The 23,316-nt window shown below is 43.2% G+C and overlaps 1 protein-coding gene across 1 annotated transcript in view; it reads right to left on the reverse strand.

The window, feature by feature from the left end:
• The window catches only part of LOC142583508 (uncharacterized), a 104,020-nt gene that overhangs the window by 13,027 nt on the left and 67,677 nt on the right, over positions 1-23,316 (reverse strand). Inside the window, exons 8-12 of the mRNA XM_075693996.1 lie at positions 20,547-20,563; positions 11,722-11,852; positions 8,042-8,306; positions 5,529-5,660; positions 1,723-1,845 (exon numbers count right to left, since the gene is read on the reverse strand). Of these exons, the coding sequence (XP_075550111.1) occupies positions 1,723-1,845; positions 5,529-5,660; positions 8,042-8,306; positions 11,722-11,852; positions 20,547-20,563 (668 nt within the window). The remainder of the gene's footprint in view (positions 1-1,722; positions 1,846-5,528; positions 5,661-8,041; positions 8,307-11,721; positions 11,853-20,546; positions 20,564-23,316) is intronic.

Raw genomic sequence — 23,316 nt, forward strand, 5'->3', positions numbered from 1 at the left:
CCCAGACTGAGATGAAGTGTTTCAGCAAACAGTCTGGGTACCCACATTCCCTTCCCTCCTAATCCCCATCAGCGGCCTAGAGCCGTCCCCTTCCTTAAAATAAAGGCTTTATTCATTCATTCACTATTCACAAGGTGCACGCCCAGTTTGAGAACGTCGAGTTTTTTTTTTTACGTAGTTGAGGTGCGATGTCTAACGTTTGTTGGCTAACATACGACAGTGTTCAAGAAAACACCGCTGTATTCAGAGAATAAAATGCACAGAACTACAAAATCATTTATTCAGTGGGTGTTATGGCAAACTAAAGCAAACGCTGATCTCACATGAACGCACCAGCCTAGACTGCTGAATTCTTCACAGAAACGTTGCATATGTTCCATCAAGATGAAGCTTATATGAAGATGTGTCACACTGACTGTCGATATATGTTTCACAGCTGTGCATTGATATAAAGAAGACAAACATTGGCGCAATAACGACATTTGTTATGAGTGAACTGCGATGAATAGGATTCTTTTTTTAGATGAATATAATACACTTCATTTTTGATCATTTGATGGCGTTGTAAATCTCCTAAAAACGTTGTAGCGATTACACTGCGTTGTACAACGCAAGAAAAGCGCTTTTATCCGCAGCTGAAAGTCTGCAGGCTTGTAATAGCTGTGGACAAGTCACGAAGCTATTTGGCCTCAAGTTCAGAGAAACAGAACCCTGTGGAACCTGCTATTTGAGCCATCTTAATGCAAAATGTTATCGTATCCCAGTGTGAGCAGTTGAGAGTTTCCCGAAACGTTGTTTCAAAGGCGATAACTTTGAGATCGAACTTGAACGGCTTTTATTGGCGGCGACTGTCATTTCGGCCGTTCGATGGTTTCTTTACCGTCATTCAGATCAAAGGCGGAAGTCAATGTTGGTGCCTGCCTAGTTCTCTCGGGCTACGGATTGTTTAGATCATGGCTGCTGCTAGCGCTTTGACGAGGACGATCTGGTGGCCGCAGAAACAAATAATCCTGGAACTAGTAGAAGCGAAAGGACAAAACAGCCGGCTGTGTGTATTTGAGTCACTTGACGATGACACTGACGTTAAATGCGCTTTAATAAATATTTCTTTTTAGTAGAGCTGGCTCAGGGGGAGAAGAAAACTTCATATCCACTGAACAATCATGAACGAAGCAGTCACCACGGGCAGACTCCAATGCGCGATTTAACAGCACATATGGATTCACATTGTAGTCCGCTCTGTCCGCCGTGCCGTGATGCGTGTTGAGCACTGTAGGAACGCTGTTTCCCGCTTCTGCCATGGATCCTGCCTTTGAACACATCCTGCATCTAATTTGAATTTTAGGGCTGTGATAGTACGACTGCCGCAACATTTGTGACTACAATAGCTGCATGCTTGGCGGTTTCCCTGCTGAACCATTGACGCGACGCGCAAGGTCGCTTCTGCTTTCCGTGCGCACCGCATCGTTGGTGTGGCGAAAGTTGGGCATGTTTTGCTTTCCCTACATCCACCTTCTCCGCTCGCCATATGATTGGACGCACTGTTCTACCCGTGTGTCAGTAACATATATAAACATTGTCCTATTGAAAGCAGAGTTTGAACACTCCCTTAGTAGTGCGTCAGTGCAGTAGCTGTCAAAAAAAGAAAAAAAAGAAACAGCGCCCTGATTACGATCACTTGTAGTCTTCGAGAATGTAAATATGAAATGCCGACATACGTACCTAGTTTGTCGAAAACGTGTCTCCTTCCTTTCTTGTTGAAATATGTTAGAAGGCTTTTGAGGACGTTCTTGTCTTTCACGTACCCAATAGAAACCACGACGTTCACCATTTGCTCCGGATGGACTGGCATACAAAGTAACGGGGAAACAGAATGAAAAGCAGAAACAAGGGTACCAGCTTGAATTACTTTTTTTGCACTGATAACAAGTAAAGTTATAAATGCGCCCATGTTTGCATAGGTTTTTAAAGCTAATCTTTATTAGCTGCGACGGGGCTGAAGAAAGGCGTAGCAGCTAACATCATAGTTCGAGCTCCCAATGATCTTAAATGTCACTTGGTCTGGGCTTGCACGTTAACTGTTTTAGAAAGGACTTTAAAAGAGCTGTTTGCATTTTTTGATAGCATCGGCTAGTACATGACTTAAGGCAAACAAAATGCGATCACAAAATGTGCCACAACACACTGAATACAGTCAAAAGACATTAGTTCACTGAAAGATGGAGGTTTAAAAAGTGTTTGACAGCGGTCGAACAAGCAATGTTGCTGAAGTTAGCGTTTCGACAGCGGGACTTGCCTTGTCGAAATGTTTTTAACGCGACAGGGTTAAGGAGCTCATGTCGCAGAAAAGCCGGCGTCGTCGGCGTTGGCCGTGAGCGATAAATCCCAGCAGGCACTTCATGAATAAAAAACAACTTGCAAGATGGGCTGGGTTCGAATCGAACCAGGGTCTCCGGAGTGTGAGACGGAGACGTTACCACTGAGCCACGAGTTCTTTTTTTTTCTTTATTTCCAACTTGGCTACAAGCCTCAAAAGTGTTTGTGATCATAGATCACACTCGTTTTATATGTGTCAAAGTATCAAGCATTGACACCACAGCTTCATCACAGTCATTCATCTTGTACACGTCACGTACCTTCACAACCATTTCCACAAAATATTCATACACAGTTCGGCCTTTAACATCGCAATGTCTATATGCCAACAGACTACGCTATACTGCGTGCAGTCCAAGTAAAAAGATGACATCCATCTGTTCAAAATCGCGTTCAGGCGGTAAAGAAACGAATGCCATGTGGATTGAGGGGTAGGTCTATCTTTAACGTTCTCTGTAATATATCCCAAAAGAAGATGGTGTTATTACAATCGATGAAAACATGTTCAATCGTTTCAGCTTTGTTGCACAGAAAGCATCTGCTTCCCCATGGCACATAAATCCCTCTTTCCTCTAGCCACGTTTTAACAGGCAAGGTTCCCGTGTGAAGCTTGAAAAAGAATGTTTTAACGTTCGCCGGTATACACATATTTTTAACCCTTTTAAGTACGTCTTGCCCAGGCCCTTGTTGAAAAATTAACCGATATAATGGAACAGGGAACACACTTTCAATGAGATCCTTCATAAGACGCTTTCTTTCTACATTGGAGAGGTACTCAAGGGAAAATCTCGCCCTAAGGAAACGATAGGACGTTAAAACTTCACGCAAGAACCTTGAAATTGTGTAGTGAGGGCCAATGGCTGAAGAAACAAAAAAATCAGGCATAGAAACTGTTAACATGGTTTGAAAAAAACAACACAGAAACGGGTCTCTTTCGTCCCTTATCGAAAAAAAAAATCGAAACGCCTTGTTAAAATATGAAACATGATACAACTTGCTGAAGAAACAAGTGGCACACCGACAGACCACCTTTCTTTACTCGACGAAACAAATTCGTCCTTGATGTTCGCTCCCACGTAGAACACCAGATAAATGGAGCCACGAGTTCGATGCTTCAAAGTGGTACAAAAGCGCCTCTAGTGAACGCGGTGTTGGCTTAGAAACGAGCTGTTTCTAAGGTTCAGGCGTGCGTCGCTTGCTCAGGCGCACATTTCGTTGTCGCGCCGAACGCTGCGTTGCTCGACGCTCACCGCGTCCGATGCGGGGCGCGTAGTCAGTCGCTGCGCCGTAGCCCATTGTCTTACACACCTTGGCGGGTCGACGGGAACGCTGTCGCGTTCCACTCTTGAAGGCGAAGCTTAAGCGTCCTCCAATTTTTTTGAATCGCAACGTTGGCTCCAGATACAGTCATTGTAATTTTTAGTCACTTGAATGCGGTGAAGGAGAGCGAACACAAAAGAATTTTGCGTAGGAGCCCAGTAAGCCACAAAATGGTATGTGCTAGTGCTTGTGCACAAGTGGTACGCAGAAAAAAATGTATAAACGCGTACAGTTGTACACAAAAATAAAAGTACTTGAAATTGCCCTAGAACAAATGCAGAAGTCCATAGCTTTGCCTACAAGCGGACCAACACGCATATCTGACATAACGCATTACTACGTAACAGCATATATGACAAGCTTATATTTGCATGACATATCTATCAACTGTAGCACTATGTTTTCTTTTTATTAAAGAACACAAACTTATTTTGGGGCACTAGAATCTAGGCACGTAAACTCATCGCGCCGCATCAGCGAATACGATAATCGCTTTTAACGCAAGTATTTAGCCGGTTCGAAACGTTAGTCCTTTATAAAATTTGCCCTCAAGTCAAACACTACAATTAGATATCTTTCTCATATTCCTCATATTTCAGTGATTGCTTACAAAAAATTGGCCAATTAGTGGTAGCAGGAGCAAAGGAACTTTCTTTTTTTTTTTTTTTACAATGCACTACTATTTGCGCTGACTGTACTCTGTGACTCGCTGTAGTTCAGACCGGAATGTTCACAAGTTTTCTCATCCTCAGTTGGACCTGCTGTTCTCTTATAAAGAAGCTGGCGCACTGATATTGAGATAGAAGATTCCTTATGTACTACATTTGTGTAGGTTAATTGTACAAAAAAACGAAACAAACATGTAAATGGATTTAAAATGACGAACTCTATAACGAAGATATTAATAAAGGTAAAGATGCGTTCCATTAAATCAATGTGTCCCGTCAAATCGAACTTCTGCCATCGCTTTTCCACAAAGGTATTTTACCCTTTGGTGCGGCAAGTCTCTTTGTACTAGGATGTACTCCGGTTAAAGCAGGTCCACACACATTACCGCCTTTCGAAGACATGCATAACGTTGCGCGACGACATAACCACATTGAAAGACATATTGACACGCGTTACCGCTGCCACTAACACTTCTTTTTTAAAAGGCAGCGAGGTACACCCTACATATAGTTTTTCCACTCACAACGGGCAGAGTGCACAGTGTATTTATCAAAACCAGCAAAATCATTTGCGAAACTTAAAGAAGCTGTGCTCCATGTTACACAGTGTAACAGAAGTTTGACTCACATACCCATTACAATATTTCTTTTTATCTGAGATAGATTTCTGCGGCATTATATACCGCGAAGCATAGTTTCTTTTAATCTTGCACACGATTCTGCTGGTTCTGATAGATGTCCTGTGCGCTCATTCCATTGTGGTTGTTGAGTCTGCGCATCAGGACACTAGATAGCGTAGTTTTACTTCAGCGCTTTTCGAATAAATATTGTCACACGCGCAACTGGGATGTGTTTCTACGTGTCGTTCATTCTAGCTGTGTCGTTGCGCTGGATTAAGCGTTTTTTAAGGAAGCGATAACTAAACCAGCAATATGCCCTCATTGCCGTTTGTTACACACCAGAGGCCTAGGATAATACAAGGAGGCCACAAGTAGGAAGGTAATGCCGTGAGGACATCCTGAGTATTCAGTTATAGCGAGAAAAGCGGCTATGAGGGTTGAGGATGTAATATGAAGTCCTTGTCTTCGAGTTCGCAACTCGTATACCTTCGTTGCAGAAATGAACAAGCAGGAAGTGAATGTGCAGCTACAAGCAACCACTCACCGCCTTCCCATAGGTGTTCCCAGAGATTCATCGCCAGAGTTAAACCTGCTTTCTTTTTCGCTGATTGCCCTAGCTTCGCTGTCTTTAAATCCAGCAGCAGTAGAGTCAACTTGTTTTTGTATCTTGAGTCGTCTGTAAATATACGCAAGTACTCGTATGCCTTATCATGAATGCACAGGGAACAGGAGTTTGAGAGAATGGAAGTAAAAATGTCCTATACAGAAACTTGGCGTTACACTCTAATACCAAGCATGCATTCTTGTTTCGTTAAAGAAATCACTCTATAACAGAAAGATACATTTGCATTGCAATATTGGGATCAGAATCGGCATGGTCTCCACATCGCGAAGTGTGTCTTAATTGTTGGACCTGAACTAGCCATTTTATTAATTCAGCAGTCCCTCCCAAAGGGAGCGGACTGTTCACCTATATAGGTTGAGACAGGTAAGGTTTGATATAAAGAACAACGGTGTTTTTGTGACCTCTTACAGGCGAAGAATGAAGTGTTTCGAACCAAGCGCTGTACTTTGGAGGTACTTCAACCCCGAATTCGAGGTACCTTAAACACTCTTCCCCATAATTTGCATAAAGTCGCGGCGAATGCTGAGCCTTATGAAGAACGTTAAAGTTACTCTGAATATCCTTCGTATTTGCTTGAGGAAATCAAATTTCATCCAATAAATTCGGCTTATATATTTGTAATTTATGACGAAATACACAGTAGGTGTTGAATTATCTGAAGTCATGTGTCAACTATCATACGCCCCAAAATTAAAAAATTTGCACATGCCACGTAGCTGGACAAACGAAAGCTGGTTGCTGTCACTTGGAGAAACTCAATTATTTCTCTCATTCCACCTAATTACATAATTCGTAGTAAATAATTAATCAGATTCTCAGATGTTATAATTAGATTAAAACTGTCCATGAGAAAATTGTAGAGCAGCATGAAAAACTCGCGATACAAATTTCTGTTGCTCAATAACCGCGACATAAAAGTGTTTTTCCCAGCGTGAAAAAAGCCCGAGAATACGCGCAAAATTGCCGCTCTATTCACTACTCGAGGCACTTTGCGTGTATTCGGGGGCTGCTTTCACATTCGAAAAGATACATTTATGTAGCACTTATTGAGCAACGGAAATCTGTATCGGGAGTTTTTCATGTCGCTCTACAATTTTCTCCTTTACACTTTTAATCTAATTATGATATTTGAGAAGTTGAACAGTTAAGACTAATCACGTAATTAGGCGGCATGCAAAAATTAATCTGAGTATCTCCAAGCGACATCAAACATTAACTTGGTTCTGTCCAGCTACGTGGCTTTTGCATATATTGAAATTTTGGTGCATGATAGTTAGGACACCCTGCATATACTACTTCATTTGGCGCTTGTACTGCTGTGTGTCCAGCTGCATACGCGCAGTGCTCAATCTCTCTTTCATCACCCTCTTTTCCTCTTTATATTCCCCCTTTCCCTTCTCCACAGTGTACGGTAGTAAGCTGGGCGCTCGTCTGGTTGACCTCCCTGCCCTTCCTCTCGTCGTTTTCTCTCTCCCACTTGACGCGTAAACGTTTCGGGAGGTAATTGCTTGGGATAACCTATATTGCTTTCTTGTGCATTTATATAATACCCGAACATAATCGCAACTGTTGCGTCTTCCTCTCTGTGTTGATACTAGGGTTAGTGGCGAGGAGATTGTCGCTTTCATTTTTGCACTTCGATCCATTTGTCACTCTCTATTAATGGGAAGCAAACATCGTTAAACTTTTGTGTCAGAGATTTCCGCTTCTGCGTGGTCAAGAATATAGATTTTAAGTCAAATGTCTGCAAAATCACGCGAGCTTCACCCGCCGTGGTCGCTCAGTGGCTATGGTGTTGGGCTGCTCAGCACAAAGTCGCGGGATCGACTCCCGGCCACGGCGGCCGCATTTCGATGGGGGCGAAATGCGAAAACAACCGTGTGCTTAGATTTAGGTGCACGTTAAAGAACCCCAGGTGGTCGAAATTTCCGGAGTCCTCCACTACGGCGTGCCTCATAATCAGAAAGTGGTTTTGGCACGTAAACCCCATAATCTAATCACGCGAGCTTCACACGTGTGTCTAACGCTATTGATTGAACGTGCCAATTTACTTATCAAATATCAGAAAAAATGGTCTTTGTTTCCTGTTCTGCTCCTACGAATTTGAACGCGCTGAAAGTTACGCATTGTCTTGCCGAAACATGTAGCATCCACTAATAAGCTCGTGAACACCGGTGCTAATAGTTCAGGTTGTTCTCCGTCAGATTTTTCGCAAAGGCAGAACACAAGAAATGTGCAATCCCTTCACTTTGAGAGATGGGAGTAAATGGGTTTCTGGAAGTTAAGCTGATGGGCATGTTTTTGTGTTCCGAAATTCGTTGCTGGAAAACACGCGGCCAGACTCAATGGCAGCACCAAACTGCAGTCGACATCGTTTGCACTAGACTCAGTCGACGCTTCGACATATGTGCTCTAGGGCGGCCTTAACTCACCGTAGCCAGTTGCGTCTCTAATGTATTCCAGGTAGTCCACGATGGTCTCACGCTTGAAGCAGCCGCGGAAGCAGTCGCAAGGGGCGCCGTGGAACGTGCCCTGCACAGTGCCATCGTCCGCAAACTCGATGTCAGCCTCGATAGCGTTGGCCCCGTTCTCAATAAAGTTGTCCACCTCTTCCAGTGAATTCACCATGTGTCCAATAACGTAGAAGGGCCGTCTGTGTCCTCTGCTCCGCTGCACAGATGGAGTGGTAGCAGTTGTCTGGAATGGTAGCAGTTGTCTGGCTCAGTTTTTCAGTGGCTATTTTGCGAAATCACGCGCTCACGGTATCGATTTGACGCGCTCTATTGCCTTCAGAGATAGTCCTCGTTGTTCAAGGCGTCGAGGCACAGGGTATCGCACGATCAATATCCCTCGCGTGCGTCGCGTATTTACCTTTGCTCGTTGGCATTGTGACAATTTTCTGTCAATGCGAACCTAACTTAAATATATTGAGACGGATATTCAAAAGCTAAAGTCCCTGATGTTGGCGATGGAAAAACGAGGCCTTGGGGATCGCAAACTCAATCATACTGATCATGAATGCTTGGGGATTGTAACAACGAAATAGTATTAAATGTGGGTTAAAAAAAACTATGTACTGATAACGTAAAGGGTCATACTTTGTTAGGATTCATTATGATTTTCATTCGTGTCATTCGTCGCACCGAATAGGCGAGCCTGTTTCTTATGGCTGTGTGAATTTATTTATTTATTTATTTATTTATTTATTTATTTATTTATTTATTTATTTATTTATTTATTTATTTCCTCAAAGGTCTCTCGTTGAGATATTACGTGAGGGAGTGGGGGGTTAGTGAGAAAGAAAGATACTACAAATTACAAATGGATATTTTCGATGAGCCGCTTGAATGCAAGTGGGTCGATGATAGTGGCAACTTCACTGGGCAGGCCATTCCAGTCTTGTGTTGAGACCATACATTAAAAATATATGGTCGAGACAATAATGAGCAGCGAAAAACAAAAGTGAAGAGAATAATTTAAAAATATTGTTTCCTTGTTCTGGTCTCCTAGTCGCCGCATTCCAAATAGTTATCTCACTCACTCGTTCTGGTGTTTCTCAACCCATCAGCGCGCCAATGCTTTTCTTCTAAGTGACTGAACTTGCTTATATAGCTGTAGTTTCCACGTGGTATTGAAGAAAAGCGTAAGGCGCTTGCAAAAAAGAAAAGAAAATGCGTTAGAACTTACTAGACAGCTGTGTAAAGCGTTCGCTTCTCTTAGCGTATTATTTTGCATATAATAAAACGAGCTCGTCAACCCATTATAGAAACTATATGTATTACTGATGTCTTTTATTCTGATTTATCTGGCCTTATGCATTTTAAATGTTGCGACTCCTCGTGCACGTGATTCGGCCGACTAAGTTCAGTCACTCATTGATTAAAGCCACCGTGGAGGCTGTAAACGGGCTAAGAGGGCGCTTCCCTGCATGTCTTCCTCCGAGAAACAAACAACTAATGTGAAAAGTAAGCCGCCATGACGACCCCCAACTCTCAGACGTGCAAGACTCCAGAGCCAACATCGCGCGCCCGCTGCGTCCTCTACGACTGCCTTGACTATGACAGGGAACGCCAGACACTCAGTGCCATATTGTCTCAGGCTTTGTCCTACCGGTCTCTCAAATAAATACGGGCGTCCATTCCACCCTGTGGAAGTGGGTGTACAGCTAAGCTGTTGCCGACGTTAGACGACGTTAGACAAGCACCACAAGCGGCGTACGTCACGTGTACGGAAGTGCAGCATGCGTCCCCATTCTTCTAGGCCCTCCGCCAACTGAATTTTTTTAAAGAACATTGCGTCAGAAAATTTGTAATAAAGTATGACTTACACACAAGCTGCAGACATGATATCTTCGGATTGGATTGTAATTCGAATAAACGAGAAAACATAATTCTGTTACGTGGAAACTCGAATACAAAGCCGTCCTTTTCCAGCTACCTTTTGCGGGCGCTGGGTGGCCCTACTGTTAATGGGGAAGCACAGAGCGAGCCCACAAGAAATCTAGAGGCCAACAGCTTCGCTGTAAAACGAAAGATACGGTAGTCGCGGAGCGACCTCTCAGCTTGCACTGCGCGAAACAATGCTCTTGGCATTTTGAAGGCAATGTTTTTCTTGGCGAGTTGCCGCCACTTTTCCGTATCGGGTGTGGCTGTCTCCAACTTCTATTTTTAGCTTCTTTTGTGGGCCGACACCGAATATAGTCTAATCTAAAAATGGTGACAAAGCTGACGAATTTGACTGGTGATAATGAACCCTACAATTTATTCTGAGAGCCGTACTGATGATGGCTATGATGATGATGATTTTAATTATAGTGATCATTGTGACGGCGATAATAATGGTGAGTATGGCGACGATGATTATGAAGATGATGAAGATGACTGATGCCGCAAACTTGGAGGGCGATTCAACCTCTAGCTCACGTTCATCAAACGTAATTGTCACCCAGCGCAGCTCTTTGCAATAATTTATACGGTTCATGCACTAGATTCTCACCACCAAGTCACCCAGGAAAACAATCCATGATAGAGTGTATAAGCGCGACTGAACAAGGACGTAGAAAGAAACAGATACAGAGAAACGCTCTGTACCTGTATCTTTCTAGGTCCTTGTTCAGTCGCGCTTATACTCTCTCTCATGGATTCTAATAAACTAGCCTGCCAACGCGTTTTAACCAGGAAATCAATGTCTTTCACCGGCTTTAAATCGTCTTCCAACTCTGGCTGGCACCGTTTGCCAAAGTTTGAACCCGATGCGTTGGGGCGTGTTCACCACTTTCTCTCTCTCTTTCTCTCCCACATTCTCTCCTCCTCCTCTAGGTGGTGCACCAGCCCAGAGAAAAAGTTCCTCTGGCTGACCTCTTCCGCTTTCTCAGATCAAAACTTTCTTTAATACAGACATATGATTTTTTTTTGTCTGCACTCATTTTGGCCCTATGCTCACGGCTTCCATCTTTCTTGCTCTCTCTCACCTATTGCATCCCTTTGCCCCTCACCCAGTACAGGGTAGCCAACCTGAGATAATTTCTGGTTAAACTCCCATGTCGTTCCTTTGCCTTTCTCTCTCTCTTCTCCCTTCCCCCAGCATAGTGTAGCCAACCGGACTCTTGACTGGCTAACATATCTGCCTTTCTTATCTCTCTCTCTCTCGTTTCATTGCGGGGTCAGTTTCAATTACTGAGAACTACAAATTTGCCATGTGAAGCACGCCGTAGTGAATGGATCAAGTTTCATTTTCGCGACTCAAGGTTACGAGCCTCTTTGTAGCCAGGAATTCAACTTGGCGAACTCGGCTGAATGCCGTCTAGGAACGCGTAACCGCTCGTAACAATCGCGAGCTCTTCTCTTGCTGTCAGCCATAAAAAATATTACTAATACAAGATTCGGGCTTTCTACTGGCCGTCTCTTACGGTGATTTTACTGTCCCAGAACGTTACCGATCCGTTTTGTTTTAGTATTCGCGAGGAAAACACCATGATTTAACGATAAAAGATTACGCAGTCACATTTCAGTTTGCCTAAAAATGTGCAGTAACGTTCGAAAATATGCAGTAACGTCAAACGGCTTGAACTGATCAAACCGTCCATGATAATTGCACAATTCGAACAACTCACCTGCCTTAGTGCTTCCTCTGAAACACTTCCTTGTAGACTGTCGCTTATATCCTTGCTTAATACAGCAAAATATAAGTTTATTAACAGGAAGTAAACCGAGAACAAGTTCGTGGATGTCATAGCGGTGGATGCTGGAAGAAAACAACCAAAACGATAGAGTTTCGTTTTTTATTTCTTTTGCACGCCAATTTATACATGTCATTATGTCCTGCCTATAACGTTGCAGGTTTGGCATTGTTAGTAGAGATCACAAACAATCTACAGAAAATTTATAACCAGTCTTTCATCGAAATGCCAGAACAGTAGCATAAATAAGAACAAATTGTATTTGCTTTGCAAGAAAAGAAAAAAGGAGGAGGATTAGAACGAATGTAAGAAGCTGTATGCGGGCAACTTCGATAAGTGCACAAACACTGTCGCCCCATCGAAATGTGCCCTCTGCTGCTGGGTATCAAACCCTCGATGTCGTGCTCATCAGCCGACCGTCATAGCCTCTGAACCACTGCGGACTGCGCAAATTTATTCACAACTGACGAAGCGTTACCTCTGGGAAAGCAATATCGGTTTCCATTGCAGGTCTCTTATGTAGGGTGTACTTTACAAGTGTATGGCACCATTCCCTCTTCCTGCTGCATTGCCATCACTTAGGCATGCGTTTTCTTAGAGATAAAAATATTATTAACCAGTCGAGTCCGATTGGCTACCCTAGCCTGGGGAAAGTGATTGTGAATATCTCGAATTAGATGTGATTTTCAATATATTCAAAAGATGGGTGGGCATCAAAATGTAAGTCTCCAAATTTGACTCCCAAGGCACTAATAAGAAATTTAATTAAGAAATGTTTGTTCATTACTTCTTTGAATCTCGCGTAACTAGCAGGAAAGTACGCCCGCGTTGCCTCGGAACTCATCCGCAAAAATTCCGTGTTCGCTGCGCCTATTACGTTTTTATTAAAAAATTGCACCATTTAAAGAAACATTCTGTATATTGTATTCTTGTAAGCTCTTAATGTTGGGAATGTGCCCGCTGCAGTGGCTTAGCGGTTATGGTGTAGCTCTGCTGAGCCCGAAGTCGCGGGATCGAATCCCCGCCGCCGCGGCCTATTTTCCAGGGGGGCGAAATGTAAAAACGCCCGTGTCCGGTGCGTTGCGACCACGTTAAAATTAATCCAGAGCCCTTAACTACAGCGTGCCTAATAATCATATCTTGGCTTTCGCTCGTAAAACCCCAGAATATATCCATTGTTGGGCATGTATATGATCGTTTTTAAGTTTTATAGAATTTTTAAATACAGCCTGCTGCAGATATCATTCAAGTCCTAGAGCTGCATTATTCAGAGAGGCTGGAATTACTTGCATGATAAATCGAAGCAAATATTCAACGAATGAACGAAAATACACGAATTATATTTGGAATTGATTACTTTACGGCGCATATTTTGATTTACAATTTATGGTCGGTGATTTTGCAAGGCGTATCCGCTTGGATTGAATTTCCAGGATGTTATAAGTTTGGACATATGCCCCATCCGTCGTGCCCAAAAAATGCACTTTTGTTCCCCTTACTTATTTAACAAAGTGCTCTTTGATGCATTGAAGCACGAAAGTAATTGGAACGCCCATGTATTTCGTTCCACTTTTGGGAAATAATATCTCGCAACCGGTTTCATCCTGGAAATTCATTTCAAATGGATAGGTCTTGCAAGCTCACTGGCTACAATTCGTAACTTGCAATATGTACCGTAATATAATTAAGAAGTTCATTTGTGAATTTTCGGTAATTAGATGAATGTGTGTTTCGATTCCTCGTGCTTCACCTCTTCGAATAATGCAGCTCAAGGAAAACGATTATGGTATATGCCACTGGCATCTTTTTTTTTTTTAATTTCATAAAACTTCAAAGTGATCATCCTGTATATGAGCTCCTTGCGGCCACACTGGCTTCCCATTATACTCTGTCTTTCTCAGTGTCACGTATAACGCAGCTTACGATTCGCCGAAACTTTCTTGATTTGTATCGAGGACGAATGCATATGCGGGGAGTAGCGTGCACTTTCTGTAGGCAACGTTCTCGATGCATTGTTTTGCTTCTCACAATATCTTTCATATTACGACTATGGCTTGTTCGTAGAGATGCAAAGCTTACTGAGGGTATTCTTTTCAGCTTTTTTTATTTCGAACGTTTTTTTTTTTGTTCTGGTTTGTTATACAACGGCAAATCACATTTATGCGAGACGAGTGCAGACCTGTCATTTGCGGGGAACGAGAGTGGGCCTACTTTCTTTCTTTTTCTTTCTTTCTTTCTTTCTTTCTTTCTTTCTTTCTTTCTCTCTTTCTTTCTTTCTTTCTTTCTTTCTTTCTTTCTTTCTTTCTTTCTTTCTTTCTTTCTTTCAGTTTCTTCATAACAACTGTGTCTCTCTAGGCTTTCAAGACAAGAGCATTGTTTCAATAGCCCGATTCTTATTTTTCATGATGATGTGTCTCAAAGTCTTATGCAGACTCAAGTACTATAGCGATGAGAAGAATTCCTTAATCTCTGCTGTGACTAAAATGTTCAATATTATAACGTATACTGGATATCTACTTCTCTCTCTCGCCTATATCAGGTTTCACAGGGGATTATTTTGCACTCGATGAAACAGCCAGTTCTCAGCTGCCTATTTAGTGAGCGTTAATTAGCGAATTCAGAGTGCGCGGATTTCTTTCTTTGTTTTTTTTCACGCCCCGTTCATTTTATTGAAATCAAAGGGGAAAATTGTGTGTTCCCCCTAACAGTATATAAAACGATGCAACAAAGGAAACCTATGCAGGTTTCTCGATGTTAAGTTCTGTCGATGCTGTAGATTTTTTCTTCCGACAAAAGCCGGTCGTCCAACTCGTTTAGCACGACGGAAAGTGATTGTCTCTGTATACTGTAATGAGACCACTGGCACAGAGCGTCAGAAAGCCGCGCAAGGGCTACTTCGCTTCTTGAGATCCACAGGCCTGTACGTACGACTCTAATTGTAAGGCCTTTCCTCGTCTTCTTTTTTATATCTCTTTTTGGTCCTCTTTCTAACGCCTTTTTCCTCCACACTAGTACAGGGTGGCAAACCGGAAACTAGCATCTCGTTAGTCTCCCTACGTTACCTTTCCTTCACTCTCTCGCTCATGAAGGTTTCTCAGAAAGAGGTAGGTCCCGAGTTCGATCCCCGAACGAGGATAAATTATTCTCGAACTGCGAAGCTTTCGTTCTGAGAAACCAATATGGGCTTCCTTTGTAGCTTCGTTATAATATCGGGTGGTCGGCAATTTCGACTTTCGTGAAACTTCCTTCACCTTGCAGATTTCCGCGGAACTCATTTGCCACTTTCGTAAATATTATCATTTGAAAGTTTCTCGAGCTGAATGACATGCGAAATGTTTGACAAAGGTAGTTGAAGAACTATTTTGTGATCGAGATCTTACGTGACAGCTATCTGCACCCAACGTCATGCGCAGATCAACATCGCAGTTTTCGTACGCGGTATTATCAATATCTCAAGGTAGGCGTCCGCCATAATGCGCTCAGTCGCACAGGTCAGCCAAGAATGACAATGTGGCTTCGTCGGTGACTCTTTCAATTTCAGTCCGCAGGCGCATTTATTTTAAAGCGAAGCATTCTTTGTCTCTTTCTTTGCCTCTTGACAGCTGTAAATATCCGTGACCCTCCCCCCCCCCCCCCCCAAAAAAAAGAGAAGCATTGCAGAAACTGCGGTTGTTACCTTTCTACTAACGTGCAACGATCCAGAGGGCAGGTAGATAGAATGGTAGAAGGGAGGTAAGGAGAGGAGGCAGATAATGGGTGGAACCGACGCAGTCATGAAACGACCTAACAGCCTTTCCGCTTCTCGCTCGCAGTTCCCATTCACAGGGGGAAGGAGGGAGAGGGAAATTGCGACGTGAGAAGGCGAGGAAACGCTAATAGTAGGTACGTCAGCAGTTGTGGACAGGCTGGATAAATTGAGTTTCAATTTTGGGTATGGTACGTTTCTGGTATTTCTAAAAAAAAGAAAAACACACACCATGCAAGCTTGTCAAGCGGACAACTGACGCACGGCGGGCAGACAAAGCTGCATCAAAGCACCGTAGCGTTTAGGTGTCACTACGGAACCGGTCGCACGTCAAATCACCACGTATGTGCCTGCCGCAATATCTTCGCGGCTATGGCATTGCTCGAGGTCACAGGTTCGATCCGGACTGCGGCAGCCGCATTTCAATGGGGGCGACATAACAAAAGAGCGCTCTTGTAATTAGGTTTAGGTGCATGGACAAGAACCCCAGGGGATCAAAATTATTCCAGAGTGTGCCACTACGGCGTGTCTCATGAGATTGTGCTTTTTGCACATAAAACCCCGAAATCAAATTAAAATTTAACACTTCAGCCACGATGCGATGTATATTGTGAGGCAATGATAAGGCTCAACCCGGTCAGGGATTATGAACAATGCGCACAACAACGCCTCAAGCAAGCACGTTTCACGTGTGTTCTGTGTACTACGCAAACAGCAGTGGTGTCCGTAAGGTAACTCTCCACTGTAGTGCTGCCCTAAGCGCTGAAGAAATTAAACATGCGCCGCCAACATCACCGCTAGTTATCGTCAACCCAAGCAAAGAGCGCAGACTGCTTCGCTTACATCGATTCCCAGAATGCGTGGGATTCGCATAGTTTTTACCTATGCTGTAATGGTGTCACCGCACTATTAGGTGAACGCGCGACTTAAGCAAATCGCTTGACCTTTTTGCCACGATTGCATTAACTGAATATGACACCTGAACAGCAACGCCGCGATATCTTTTGTGGCTGCATATTTCTTTTATTTACTTTCAGGGTTAATAATACTACAGATAGGAGTGGGTAAGATTGTATAAGTAAATCAAGTTAGTGGAAAGGGCAGTCTTAAAATTGTTATCGATGATGTCGACGGGATGGTGGTTCTCCGTGCATGTGGTTGGCGCGAATATCTACGGGGTATTATTCCTCTTGCAAAATATGCACCTTTCTAAAATTTTGGGCTTCGTTGTGTTACGTCCACGGAAACCGGAAATTTGCAGTGAATAACTACCTTCGAATCCATTCACATGACGAGAACGTTGGCTAAATGCAGCACAGACTGATATTCGCGTAATAATACGTCACTCACGAGGGTCAACCACCTGAGCATTATCATTTTTTTTAAGGCTAAATCTTGTATGTGTAACTGCAAACTATCGTACCATATACCATTTTAGCAACGTTAGGTTAAACATCAAGAAATTTTTATAGTTTCTTTGCAGTATCATTGCAAGTCAAGAAGACTGAAAGGAGGTCTATAACGTTGAAAGCTTTCCCACAAATATCTGCACGAAGGCACACGTCAATTCGCCGTCGACGTCGCCGTGGGACTCTGCATATATTGAGGGATATATGGTGTTTCACTTAACTTGTGCCAAACTTTATATGTGCACAAATGCTACGTAGCTGGACAGAACCAAGGTAATGCTGTTTGCCATCGATTGGAGATACTCGGATTATTTTTTTCATTCCGCATAATTAGGTAATTAGTGTTAATAATAAGCTGAAGCTCTCAATTATTATAATTAGATGAAAAATTTCAATGAGGAAATTATAGAGCAACATGAGAAATTCCGATACAGCTTTCTGTTAGTCATTACGTGCTACAGGAAGTGTTTTTCCGAGTGTGAAAGGAGCCCACAAATACACACAAATACACGCAAAACTGCCCCGCCACTGGCCCCTCGAGGCACTTTGCGTGTATTTGAGAGCTGCTTTTACGTTTAGAAAAACACCTTTATGTAGCACGTATCGAGCAACAGAAAGCTGCATCGGGAGATTTTTTTTTCTCGCTAACACTTTTCACCGAATTATAATATTCGGGAAGTTGAATAATAATTAAGACTAATTATCGAATTAGGTGGAATGAAAAAAAAAGAATAATCTGAGTATCTCCAAGCGAAGGCAAACGACATCACCTCGGTTCCATCACCTTGGTCCAGCTACGTGGCATCGGCATATTTTTAATATTTGGCTCAAGTTAAGCGAAACACCCTGCATGCCATACGTGCACTCATGCCGCACATCCGAGTTATATTGCTACACTATTCAATTGATAAAGTTCTTTATGCCAGGTCTCACGTTCCTAACTTATTCCTCAGAATTTTGAGAATGGCAGTCCATAAACACATGTCACGAAACGTACTCTTCACAGCACACGCCTTTTATCTTGCGCATGCCTATTGCATTTTCTCAGACTGTTACACGTTAAAAAGTACTAAAACAATCTCAGCGCTAAAATCAGAAAGTGATGCAATTTTACTGTCGCAGCTCTTACAGATACTGGAAGAGTATCTGTAACTGTAGCGGGATTATTGGGGGAACATTATGGTCGATGTGCACAGTAAGTTAAGTGTTTGGGGATGAATTAGAGTCTTGGTACAAAAATTGCTTGAGCAAGTGCGCTATAGCGTTACACGGCCGTTATTCTCTCGGCTTCCTAGTGTCCCGGGACAGCTCTACGTTACACCTAGCTGACATTTGGTAATATTGAGGGTCATGGTACGGGTAATATGTGGCAAAACATTAACGTTTTAATTATGAGTTTCGCATCTGTTGAATGAACCTTCATGTTTTCCCTATTTTCATGCTTTATACGAGGAGCCAGCAGGTGCCCTCGCTCAGCTAAATGAGTTACCCTGTCTGAGTTATATAGAAACATGGGGCGTAGTACAAGGAAGACGTGTAGGTGAAGTTCAAAGTGGGAGGGTTAATAACGGCCTTTGTAATAAATTACTTATGCAAGTGTTCCAGAGCGTTATATATATTTTGTGCCATCCCCCCTGTGGTGTTTGAAAAAGCTTCCTGTGTACCTTGCTATTCCAGCAATAGTGAAGAAAGCTAGCCTGACCACCGCGGCTCTCAAGCAGATCACATTGGAACTTTTGCATTGTTCGTACGCTAACCGAATCCATGTTTACACGGACGGTTCCGTCTCGGGAAAATTCGATGGGCGCCATTGTTGTTCCATCTCAATCGGTCGTCATCAAGTTTAAGGTTTCACACGTAACGACATCTACAGGTTCCGAACTGGCTGCTCTTCGTGCTGTTGTCGAATACATTGAAAAAGAACCGCCCAACAAATGGGAAATATTTTGCGATTCGAAAGCAGCCCTCCAGAGCTTTCGAGGTTTACGACGTGGCAATTGTGAACAGCTGGTGTCTAAAATCAACGAAACTTGCCATTGCGCTTCTGAACGAGGACATGATATCATATTTCAGTGGCTGCCGGGACATTGTGGCATCGTTGGTAATCACCTCGCCGATGACGCTGCCCGACGTGACCAGGATGGCGCACCGACACTCCTTATACCTTTAACAAGAGTAGACGCTGCAAGAGAGCTTCGCCGTCTCGCTCGTACCATCACATTAAGTTACTGACATTCACCACAGAACTCTAAGTGTCGTTCGTACAGCCTCGACCCATCACTAAAACTTAAATTACCAGGAAAGCTTTCACGACGTGACGCAACACTCTTGTGTCGGCTGTGGTTAAGAGTAGCATTCACCAACTCCTACAGCTATAGTATTGGAATGGCGGACTCACCAATGTGCGCTAAGTGCAAGTGCAATCTTCTGTGCCACTGTTCTCGCTTTAATAACCAACGTAAGACTCTCCAGTGTGCCTTCAATAGACTGGATGACAGGCCATTAACAGAAGCAAAGATCTTGGGAGCCTGGCCTCACAGTTCATTAGCCCAGAAAGCAGTTCGAGCGCTTCTTGACTACCTGAAGGCAAAAGACTTGAGTGCCAGGCTATAGACATCCTAAACCTAACTTAGTGCATGTGAAAGTGCGGTATAAAATCATGTTTTCCCTCTCTCTCTTTCTCTCTCTCTCTCTCGCACTGCTGCCAAAGCTTCGCTGAGGTTTTAGGAGCCGCTTTTTCTAGCGCAAGTAGACATCCAGCACATGGAAACTAAACATGTGATCGCCCATTTGATTCCAAAAATTGCAGCACGGATAGAAACCTAACGTAGACGTATACGCAAGTCGTTGTTCTTCACTACAGAATTTTAAAGATCGACTGGATATTGCGGATAGCACAATTATACTGCATGAAATAGATTACTCGAAAAAGAATGACGTCAATTGCATGAGGAAGCGTTTTCAAGCGTGTGATTTAATTACAGGCAAGTGACGTCTTCGCTGGAATGGGTCCTCTAATTCTGCAAGGCCGCACCATCATTCTGTCTTTCTATAACAGGAAATATTCAAATTAAAGACTCTTCCTGAGTTTACCTAGTACTGGCATAATAATGAAGAAGACAGCGCTTTATTTTTTAGTCCCCTTAGGCTACTTGTTGCAACTGCTGAATTGAAGCCGGTGAGTTTTTAAGGCCTGTTCAATTGGAGGGAATTTTGAAACTCTGTAAACATTGAAAGTTTATTGCTGCGCATGTTCTGCACGTGAAACGTGGCAATGAGCGCGAAATGCAATGAGATATGTATTTTCACTGAACTCGCCCGCCAATTGTAAGGCTAGTATAGCTTGGTTCATTGCAAATCACGGGTAGTCGTTTGCACTATGGAGCGTGCTGCGATTTAATAACGACGCCGCATTGATATGATAGGGGTAAAAAAAATACGTATATCTATATATTCAAACCTGCAAGCCTCACAATCGTTCTGCGAATGTTACTGTTCAGTGAAGAGCAAACGCACGTCGCTCACTATTAAATCATGAAGGCGTTGTTTATCTGATGTGGCAGATGCGGAATATCCTAGTGGGTAGCAAACATAATACTTCTTACCTGAAGAATTGGGTGGGCTTAAGTCAAACAGTGAAATGGGATTTGTTGTCCCTGTGGCTACAGGAAAATCTCTCTGTATCTGCAGCGTTTCTTTTGAATGTCAGTGGGCCGGTCACAATAAATATCCTATTGTGAACGGGACAGAAGCAAGCTCGTCGCATGTATTGTTTTCGCATCTCTAAAGAGAAGAAGCGCACGTGTCTGGAGACAGTCCGTTGCAGGCGTCTGGATATCTTCCTTCAGCTGTCACCCCACGTCTATCTCCTCTCGCAGCACTTAACTATACAAAAGAGCGATGTTTGTGCAGCTCTTGCGCTGGCCCTGAGCTACGCCTCTGAGCGCGCACAAACGTTTAAAAACGTAATTTTTAGTTTTGAAAATGTGTCCCCAAGAGACCCTACGTGGAAAAGCTTTGCCCCCTGTGAAGACTGAATCTTCCATCTGACTTCAGTTCACGCAGTTCCTTTCAATGAAGATATTCTCACTGTTTTCATTGGTACACGAATTCAGCGACGACTACGAAGAACTCGCTGCGTTCTCTTTCGCAAGAAATCGTCCTGCTAACAGCCGTGTGACAAAGGCTACCTCAACGCTAGGCTAAGTATAGAAGGTGATGGTGGTTTGGTCGTAAAATTACTGGGAATTTCCGGGTTATCTTACAGCAAATATAGATTTGCCAAATTTATGAAAATTGCGCTTCTAGGAAACAGCACATACATGAGTATGCACATGAGTATACATTCGCATATAGTCACAAAAGTATGATGTTCGCACATTTTAGTCTTTGCGGGCATGGCCGGCGTCGCGCGTTTGAACATTCACGCAAACTTTGAGAACCTTTAGGCCTTTTCCTGCGAAGAAAAGCTGCCCACGAAAGGGAACTTAGCAAAAGGAAAACTTGGGCTAGTTGGCGAACGTTTGATCTTGCCTTTGCCTGGTTCTAAATTCATCTCTTGTCGTCTACCATTCACGTGCAGCCGATCCTTGTAACAAGGCGGTAGGATCACTGCTCGGACCACTGGTGAAGCGCGAAGAGGAATAACATTAGAATGTAATCTGTAGATTATCCTGGCCTCTTATTCCGAATATATTCGGTAGATTAGCACGAAGGGCTGAAGCCCATGCTTTGGAATAGCGCGAAATACTTTGGTTGCTGCGATTAGCTTTCGTAGTTTACACGTCAAAATTTTTTATGAAACCTGGAGTTGATAAAACGTTCCGTATTGCCTGATAAAATTGAGATTCTGGCTCCTAGGAAATTATGCATTAGTTATTCCCGTAGAATTGCACTAATGAGTAGATCTCACAAAAGAAAACACAGGATTTGCTTGAAGGATACAGCGAACGGGCTGTTGAAAACACACACAAACACACAAGGACAAGTAACAATGTTTATTTACAGTCGGTTTGGTCAAACTAAAAGCCATGCACTCAGCAAAAGGATCTGTAGTGCTGATCTTGCAGGGTAGTCGGTAGGACAACTGTCCTGTAGTTTGAGCCCTAACGTGGTAGCTGGAGACCGCATGTTCGCGTATTGTTGTCGCTTTCTCGGCAGACGCTAATTGCAAGTCTCGCTATTCAGTGAGTTACATGTTTGCACGATTCGTCGCAATAAATATATAATAAATAACTGTACAAGAGGTTGTAGGCGAAGCGACACAAATTGCCGGTTCGTTGTCTTGCCGCCTCGTCGCGAAGTAATCACATAGTCTTTACCGCCAAGACGCACCTGTGTATTATTTCTTCCTCAATTCAGTTACCCCATGAAGATGCGAATCACACACGTGAAGTGTAATGCGAAGAAGTTGTGGAAAAAAAATATAGAAATTTGCCTTATGAGCTAAAGATCATCGTTCATTTAGAAGTTAGGGGAAAGTTGCAGTGATACATGTTGCGAGCATACCGTGTTCTATCTCTTTGCTAGTCGGCATCTCTATGCGTTAATATAAGGAAAAAATCGGAACCCCATCTTGACATTTTCCAGTGCAGTCGGGCTCATCATGTTTGCCTTGCTGTCATTAGATAAGGAACTGTGAAATACGAGACCAAAGAAAAATGTCAGTTTTCAGTGAACAATTAGATTCATAAGCAGTTCTAAAACGTGAATAACTAATTTGTTGTACGTTTCCTTGCCCTTCGGCACCAAACAACAGTTTCGAAATACTTTCCGGAAATGCGCCGAATGAGTGGTACGGACCAGGGGTGCGATCGGGGATCTTTCGAAACGCGCGTTCACTTTGCGTTCAATTTCTCCCCATGCGATTGGCCTAAGCCAATCGCGCAAGGCGAAACTGAACGCAAACTGAACGCTCGCTTCGAACAACGATCTCCGAACGTGCCGCAGTTGCTCTACCGATCAAACGGATGAGGTGCCGAATTTTCGACCCACAGCACAGTGCGCATAAAGAGTTCACGCAAGCGCAATTTGAAGCTCACGGTAATGTAGGGGCAATGATTCCTTCGGTCGCCTCAAATTAACCTTGGGTTTGCTTTGCGAGAAACTTAATAAAGACGATTTATGCAACGAAGTATGTGGCTTTTGAAAGCGTATATGCCTACATAGAAAGAATGTTTATTGCCAACATAAAGGCTACTATTCTTTGTTGGCCACGTAAGACTTCTGCGTGGCAGCGTAGCTAGATCACGGACATATGACGTCTCGATGTCAGAAAGAGGCATTCTAATACAGTGTACGCGACAGAAAGCAAGCAGTAAACTGTAATTACAAAAATTTGCCGGAAGGCTCGGTTCATGGGTTAGCCAAGTCTAC

This window comes from Dermacentor variabilis, chromosome 5, assembly GCF_050947875.1.
Source record: "Dermacentor variabilis isolate Ectoservices chromosome 5, ASM5094787v1, whole genome shotgun sequence".
NCBI lineage: Eukaryota > Metazoa > Arthropoda > Arachnida > Ixodida > Ixodidae > Dermacentor > Dermacentor variabilis.